The 8,275-nt window shown below is 51.0% G+C and overlaps 1 protein-coding gene across 1 annotated transcript; it reads right to left on the bottom strand.

Moving 5' to 3' along the window:
• Positions 1-2,235: 2,235 nt before the first annotated feature.
• Positions 2,236-6,425, bottom strand: SCGB1A1 (secretoglobin family 1A member 1). The gene is made up of 3 exons (XM_032153088.2): positions 6,308-6,425; positions 3,017-3,204; positions 2,236-2,371 (listed from the first exon to the last, which is right to left on the bottom strand). The coding sequence occupies exons 1-3, from the start codon at positions 6,360-6,362 to the stop codon at positions 2,339-2,341; spliced, it is 276 nt and encodes a 91-aa protein (XP_032008979.1). The 5' UTR covers positions 6,363-6,425; the 3' UTR covers positions 2,236-2,338.
• Between the last annotated feature and the right edge of the window lie 1,850 nt (positions 6,426-8,275).

The raw sequence follows: 8,275 nt of genomic DNA, 5'->3' as shown, positions 1-8,275 counted from the left end.
ACACCCAGCTAATTTTTTATTTTTAGTAGAGACGGGGTTTCACCATGCTGACCGGGCTGGTCTCGAACTCCTGACCTCAGGTGATCCACCTGCCTCGGCCTCCTAAAGTGCTGGGATTACAGGAGTCAGCCACCGTGCCCAGCCGAGATTTTAAACATTATACGGATGACACTAGATCCTCACAGTCGGACCTCTGGGTGCCTCAGCCCCGACAGCGCGTCCGCTCGGGTACCCTGTGGACGATGCTGCCCCCTAGTGGCTGCGGCGCACCAGGCCCGCCGGACCACGTTGCTCCATGGAGGGGCCCCGACTGGAGAGCTCCGTCTCTAACCCGCCGCCTCTTTCTGTGCCCTCTGCCGACACCCTTCCGATTCCTGCAGTCCCTCTGCAGTCCTCCACCTTTCTCTTTCTTTTTGAGACAGGGTCTCACCCTTGTCACCCAGGCTGGAGTGCGGTGGCACAATCATAGCTCACTGCAGCCTGGAACTCCTGGGCTCAAGAGATCCTCCTGCCTCAGCCTCCTGAATAGCCAGCTCTACAGGCATGCGTTACCAGACTCGGCTAATTTATTTTTATTTTTGTAGAGACGGAGTCTCACTATGTTGCCAGGCTGGTCTCGAACTCCTGGGCTCAAGCCATCCTCCCACCTCAGCCTCCCAAATTGCTGGAATTACAGGCATGAGCCACCAAGCCCAGCCAATCCTCCACTTCTATTTAGGTGCTAGGGGCTGGCTGCCATGAAACTGGCCGGGGATTTGGGGGTCTTTATATCCACATGGATGCATCTTTAGGATGAGTTCTATTCTTTGCACATTTTGCTCTAGAGCAATTTTAAAAACCAATCAGCCGGCCGGGCATGGTGGCTCACGCTTGTAATCCTAGCACTTTGGGAGGCCGAGGCGGGCAGATCACGAGGTCAGGAGATCGAGACCATCCTGGCTAACACGGTGAAACACCGTCTCTACTAAAAATATAAAAAAATTAGCCGGGCGTGGTGGCGGGCGCCTGTAGTCCCAGCTACTCGGAGAGGCTGAGGCAGGAGAATGGCATGAACCCGGGAGGCGGAGCTTGCAGTGAGCAGAGATCGCACCACTGCACTCCAGCCTGGGTGACAGAGCGAGACTCTGCCTCAAAAAAAAAAAAAAAAAAAAAAACCAAAACCAATCTGCCACACTTTTTTTTTTTTTTTTTTGAGATGGAGTTTCACTCTTGTTGTCCAGGCTGGAGTGCAGTGTCACGATTTGGGCTCACTGCAACCTCTACCTCCCAGGTCAAGTGATTCTCCTGCCTCAGCCACCCGAGTAGCTGGGATTACAGGCACGCACCACCACGCCTGGCTAATTTTTTGTATATTTAGTAGAGATGGGGTTTCACCATGTTGGCCAGGCTGGTCTCGAACTCCTGACCTCAGGTGATCCACCCTCCTCGGCCTCCCAAAGTCGTGGGATTACAGACTTGAGCCACCGTGCCTGGCCAGCAGCCACACTTTTTGAGCAGCCAGGGCTGTGTGGCTGGTACAAAGGTCTTAAGGTTGAAAGGGCCTTGGCTCTTTTTAAACACTGAGGGCAGGAAAGGTGGGAGTGTGTATGGGGACTGAGCAGAATGAGGGAGCTGTGGGAAGGAGGGGCACGGGAAAGACTGGTGAGGGGCCACTATCGTCAGGATTTAGGATTTTACATTAAGAGCCCTGGAAAGCTTTGAAGGATGGGGAGGGACTTTGCACTTGAGAAGAATTCCTTTGGGTTGTTGGAGAAGGGATTGTGGGGGCCCTGGAGTCTGGCTGGGAGCCAGAGAGGAGGCCCCAGGGGCTGTACATGCAGGGATGGGGGTGTTGCCTGTGGACTTGGAGTGAAGGATTCCAGAGGCCCTGCAGAGGTAGCCTGGGTTGGCTAGAGAAGGAAGGATCGCGGATGCTCCTCAGGCTGGTGCAGCCCAGCAGGGAGGATGGAGCCAGAACTCACTGAGTTAGGAACCGACTGGGGCAGGGATCACTGGTTCTATTGGACAAGTGGAGTCTGTGATGTTGAGTAGATGGTCTGATATAAGGGGAGGGGGCTTCAGCTCTGTTGGAGGCAGAAACCTAGAGGAAAGGAGCTTTGGAAGAGCACAGAGATTTCTGCTGGGATCCAAGGGCAGAGCTCGGCTGCTTTCCTTTTGTCTTGGCTCACCTTACCATGATAGGGGCAGACCCCCCACCATAACAAGGAGACCAGAAAGACGCAGGGGGCACAAAAGTGAGATGCTTGTGGTTTATTGAAGAGAGCAAGGCTGGTGGGCATGGACTCAAACATGGCAGCAGCAGAGGCTGGAGCAGTTGGGGATCTTCCGCTTCTAAATCCTAATTACACAGTGAGCTTTGGGCTATTTTTTCCTAAAACAAAGAGACAAAGAAAGAAACAGAGAAACCTAACACAACAGTGAATGAATTGCATAGTTGGGCAGAAATGATGAGCCACAGAAACTTAAACATCAACCGAGAGGTGCAGTCAACTCTAGGAGGAACTAAGGTAGTCAGGGCTTGGATTGTTTCTCAAAAGCCTCTTACAAAATAGTGAGAGGAGGCTGGGCGCGGTGGCTCACGCCTGTAATGCCAGCACTTTGGGAGGCTGAGGTGGGTGGATCACCTGAGGTCAGGAGTTCGAGACCAGCCTGGCAAACATGGTGAAACCCTATCTCTACAAAAATACAGAAATTAGCTGGCCATGATGGCGGGTGCCTGTAATCCCAGCTACTCAAGAGGCTGAGGTTGGAGAATCGCTTGAACCTGGGAGGTGGAGGTTGCAGTAAGCCAAGATCATGCTATTGCACCCTAGCCTGGACGACAGAGTATGACTGTGTCTCAAAAAAAAAAAAGGAAGAGGAGATTCCTAGAAAGTTCACTGTGCTGCCTGCCTGGGGACAGTGGCACTGTGACTCTCCTCTCTGGATTAGAAACAGGTCTGAAAACTGGGGCAACCCTGCAGCCCCATTTGGGGAAGCCACTTCTAACCAGTGTGAAGTGAAGGGTGCTGGTTACCATGAGCTTAATGATGCTTTCTCTGGCCTTTTGGGGGAGGGTGTCCACCAGCTTCTTCAGCTGAGCCCCTGCCTCCCTCATGTCTTGATCAGGGCTGAAAAGTTCCATGGCAGCCTCATAACTGGAGGGTGTGTCCATGAAGAGGGTTTCGATGACACGCAGAAAGCTTGGGCAGATCTCTGCGGAAGCTGCAACACAGAGGAATGAAGGCACATGTCTCCAGGCCCCTTTCCAAGCTGGCTAGCTCTCTGGCTGGGTCTGCCCAGATGCAAACAGCCAGGCCCATCAGCGAGAGATAGCAGCCTTTTCATCGATGGACTAGAGCGTAAGATCTGCTGGTGCTCTAAGAGGTTGCCTATTTGGTGCTGTGCAAATACTTTCTGGGTTATGGCCAGCTTTTTGTGGATTGCTCCAGTCTTCCTTGAACTTCTTGGGTTGAGGTGAGCAAGGTGCCATTTTTCTTTCTGTTAGAGATCAAGTCAGAGTATTGATAATAGAAGCTGCTGGCCTGATTTTTTTAATGCAGTGTGGAGGCTGGGAAGAGGCCACTGAGGGTTTTGTTTCCTACTGGAAATATCTAACCTCTCATGAGTGGTTAGATATGCCCTGAGCCATGCTTCACTGGGGGCATGTGACAAATTCAGGCTCTGGCAGGAAGGAGCGATTGTAAGCCAGGCGCGGTGGCTCATGCCTGTAATCCCAGCACTTTGGGAGGCCGAGGCAGGCGGACCATGAGGTCAGGAGTTCGAGACCAGCCTGGCCAACGTGGTGAAACCCTGTCTCTACTAAAAATACAAAAAATTAGCCGGGCGTGGTTCTGGGTGCCTGTAATCGTAGCTACTCGGGAGGCTGAGGCAGGAGAATCACTTGAACCCAGGAGGCAGAAGTTGCAGTGAGCCGAGATCTCGTCACTGCACTCCAGCCTGGGCAACAGAGCGAGATTCTATCTCAAAAAAGAAAGAAAGAAAGAGAGGGAGAGAGAGAGAGAGACCATTGAGATTGTACCAGCAAAACATGGGCCCCCGAACCTGGCCGGGAAGAGGTGTGCACATGTGCGCAGCAGGCCCTGTGGCACACTCAGCTCACGGACAGAGCAGCCACTTGTACCACTTCATTCCCTTCAACACAGAGCTTCCAGACTGTGTTTTCTTCTCAGGTACATGGGGGAAAGTCACCATTTTCTACCCGCTGCTTGCCTCCATCTTCCCAGTGAGTCTCAAATCCCTTGTCCTTGAATTCTCTGCCTTCTGTACAAATTTGCCTTCCCTCCTCTGACTCTAGGGCCTCACTAGAAATGGCCACTCCAAGTCAGACCCTCTCCAGAACTTAGGTCCTTGCTGTGTAACTTACTGTGTCACCAGGCAAGTCACTCTGTGTTTCTGTAGCTCAGTTTTCTCATCTGTCAAATGGGAACAATATCCCTACTTCATTTTATTTTTTATTTTTTAATTTTAATTTAATTTAATTTTTATTTTTATTTATTTATTTGTTTTGAGATGGAGTCTCACTCTATTGCCCAGGCTGGAGTGCAGTGATGCCATCTCGGCTCACTGCAACCTCTGCCTCCCAGGTTCAAGTGATTCTCCTGCCTTAGCCTCCCAAGTAGCTGGGACTACAGGCATGCGCCACCATGCCTGGCTAATTTTTGTATTTTTAATAGAGACAGGGTTTCACCATGTTGGCCAGGTTGGTCCTGAACTCCTGACCTCAAGTGATCCAGCCACCTTGGCCTCCCAAAGTGTTGGGATTACAGGCGTGAGCCACTATGCCTGGCCCAATATCCCTATCCCTACTTCATAGGGTCGTTGTAAGAATAAAAAGAGAGGCCAGGCGTGGTGGCTCATTACTAATCCCAGCACTTTGGGAGGCCGAGGTGGGTGGATCACGAGGTCAAGAGATCAAGACCATCCTGGCCAACATGGTGAAACCCTGTCTCTACTAAAAATACAAAAATTAGCTGGGTGCAGTGGCGCGTGCCTGTAATCCCAGCTACTTGGGAGGCTGAGGCAGGAGAATCGCTTGAACCCGGGAGGCGGAGGTTGCAGTGAGCTGAGATCACGCCACCGCACTCCAGCCTGGCAACAGAGCTAGACTCCGTCTCAAAAAAAAAAAAAAAAAGAATGAAAAGAGATACTATGTGAAAGGGTGACAGTGATTGGCACATTGTGTGAAGTAAGTGTTAAATATTGTATGCGTGTGCACACAGATAGACAAATGCATCTCTGACCCACCCCTTACATGTTTCAGTCCTATCTTGCTCAGCCACCCACCTCTGTAAGCAGACAGCACTGAGATCTTCTAATTAATACACATTTCAGTCCAAAATGATGTCATGTTCTCTGAAAAACAAATAAACCTCTCTGCAAAATAGTTGTTCCTACTGCTTCTTGGTTTGGGTTTTCTAACTCCCAAGGGTCATAAAACTTATCTCCATGGGTGTTGTGAAGCTTTCCAAGTGAATTAATTGGAGTTTGTTTATTAAAAACTAACAACAGCATTTTCAGATGAGAATGGAAGAGGCTGACGCAGAGTGAAAAACAGAGTTAGAGAACCCAGTTCCCCAAAGACGGGGGATCTTGGAGAGAGCTGTGATCCTTCCTTCCTTCCTTTCTCCCCCTCTCGCCCTCTCTCTTTCTGCCCCTCTCCCCCGCCGACAATTCTTTTGCTTTTAGTGACAGCAGCAACTACTCAGAGACTCCTAATCCCTTTTGCAGAGGACAGAAATGTTTAGAAAACTCCACTCTGGGTTGGCAGTTCCCCAAAGGGAAGATCTCTTTCTGGAGTATTCCTCTGTTCCTCTGTGCCCAGAATGAGAGACCTTGTCTTGGGTTGGGTTTCTTTTGGGGTCACGAGTCCCTGCAGCTCCCCTTCCAGTGACTTCAGCTGCCAGCATGGAGTGGAGACCCCAGACTTGGAGGCTGCACCAAGGTCTCGACATCTTGGGGTCTGTCCAGGTCTGGGATGAGGGCCTCATTATTCCTAGGCTGGATGCACTCATCTTTATGGGGTGTTCTCCACTCCTCCCTCCAGGCTATTCCATTCCCTGGGATTCTGAGGGTTGTTGGATATGGAAGATGGGACCCTCTTTAGGCTTCCTCACAGCCTGGGGCTCTCTCCAAGTTTCCAAGATGAGCTTGCTCGCCAGACCCAGTTTTCTGAGACTCAGCATGCCTAGGTCCTCCCAGCAGCTCCAGAGCAGGAATGGGCAGCTCACCCCTTCTTCTGAGCAGAACTGGGGGTTCCTGAGAGTTCCTAAGTCCAGGAGGGAGGGAAGGGTCTCTGAGCACTCACCAGAGCTGCAGCAGAGAGCCAGTGTGAACAGGGTAAGGGCGACAGCGAGTTTCATGGTAGAGGAGGGGGATGCTCTGGCCAGTCTCTGGTTCCGTCTCTGAGTCTGGTGGGCTAGTATGAGACATGCCCAGCAAGGTGCCTTTTATATGCTCCAGGCAGCAGCGCCCAGATGGGGAAGGGCAGGGCAAGGGCTCCAGGTAAGATACCGCACTATTTACTTGGCATTGGCTTGGTGGGATAGGTAAATACTCCCTTTTCTCAACCCAGTTTCTGTCCCCATTGAAACTGAGCTCACACAATGGGCCACTTGGGGGTGGAGGGCCGAGCCCTGCCTGGAGGCAGTGAAGGGAACCCAAGTCAGAGGATGTGGAAACCCAGATGCCTGTGTCACTCACTGAACCTGGGCGCTGGGGCAGTCCAGATCAAGAGAAGCAATTGTGGAGCCCACCTGGAGAAATGAGGCCCAAGGTCCCTCCCAAGTGGCAGGGACAGGACTAGGACTAGGACTCAGGACCCTGACACTTCATAGGCTTCCCTCTGAGGAGGGTGACTGAACCTTAAGCCAGGAAAGTGACATGGTTCGGAGCATTGCTGTGATCAGACTTCGGAGGCCCCTGGATTGAAGCATGTTGCATAAAAGGGACCCTTCCAGAATTCCTATCAGAAACCCGAGCCCTGCGGGTCTGTTCCCACCCAGAAGTGCTCTCAAGTCCTGTGCTCCTGATGGCCCAATTGGTGGGACCTTCAGTCCTTATCTCACTTGACCTCCCAACGGCCTTGACACCTGTGACCGCTTCCTTCTCGAACCATTCTCTCTCTTGCGCTCCCACGCCTCAGTTCTTTCCTGTTTTCCTTCTTCTGGCCATTCCTTCTTGTTCCCTTTAGATGTTTATTCTTTACTGTTCTTAAGTGTTGATGGTTCCCAGGCTTTGGCCTTCTCCCGTTTCTTGCCTCCAGTTGCCATTTCCTGGTTCTCCAAAGCCCGGGCCTCATAGCACCTAGCCTGGCCTGGTCAGAATCCCCTGACTTGACCTCCATGCCTCCCAGCTTGCTCTCTTCAGCCATCCTCTGAAAGGCCATCAGAATGATCTTCCTAAAACCCACTGGTTGTGTCCTTCTTCTTGAAACTCTTAAACTCTTCCTTTTGCCTATAGAATAAAATTCAAGTGCAATTTACAAGGCCCTTGCCCACTGACCTTTGCCTACCATTTGAACTTCTTTTCTCTTCTCCCCCACACAACGACTTAGCCCTCTCTTACTATTTGTGGATTCGAGAATGTTCCATGTTTTTTCATGCCTTTCTACCTATGCACAAGCTAAGCCTCATGCCTGAATACACATTTCCTGCCTTGTCCACTTTGCCAAATTCTATTCGTACTTCAAGACTCAGTCAAATATCAATCCATCCATTCATCCAATAAATGCTGACCACCTATGATGTGCCAGACGTGGTGCTAGGAGTCGGGAATTGGGGTAGATAGACATGGAGAAGCATTGCGTGGCACTTCAAGAACTCCTCAAAAATAAATAAATAAATAAAAATAAATAAATAAACAAATAAAAGGCTGGACATGGTGGCTCACGCCTGTAATCCCAGGACTTTGGGAAGCTGAGGCGGGTGGATCACCTAAGGTCAGGAGTTTGAGACCAGCCTGGCCAACATGATGAAACCCTGTCCCTACTAAAAATACAAAAATTAGCTGGATGTGGTGGTGGGTGCCTGTAATCCCAGCTACTTGGGAGGCTGAGGCAGGAGAATTGCTTGAATCTGGGAGTCAGAGATTGCAGTGAGCTGAGATTACGCCATTGCACTCCAGCCTAGGCAACAAGAGCAAAACTCCGTCTCAGAAAAAAAAAAAAAAAAAAAAGGACCCCATTGTGCCTGAGGGTTTCGAAGGGGTTGCTGTGCCTGCGTAGGGGGCATTCAGGGGCCAGAGCACACCAGGCCTCGTTCTAAGGCCGTTACAC

The sequence above is a fragment of the Hylobates moloch genome, unplaced genomic scaffold (genome assembly GCF_009828535.3).
Source record: "Hylobates moloch isolate HMO894 unplaced genomic scaffold, HMol_V3 SCAFFOLD_5, whole genome shotgun sequence".
NCBI lineage: Eukaryota > Metazoa > Chordata > Mammalia > Primates > Hylobatidae > Hylobates > Hylobates moloch.
The sequence above is the reverse complement of the archived record's forward strand: the minus strand, read 5'-3'. Positions and strand labels throughout refer to the sequence as shown.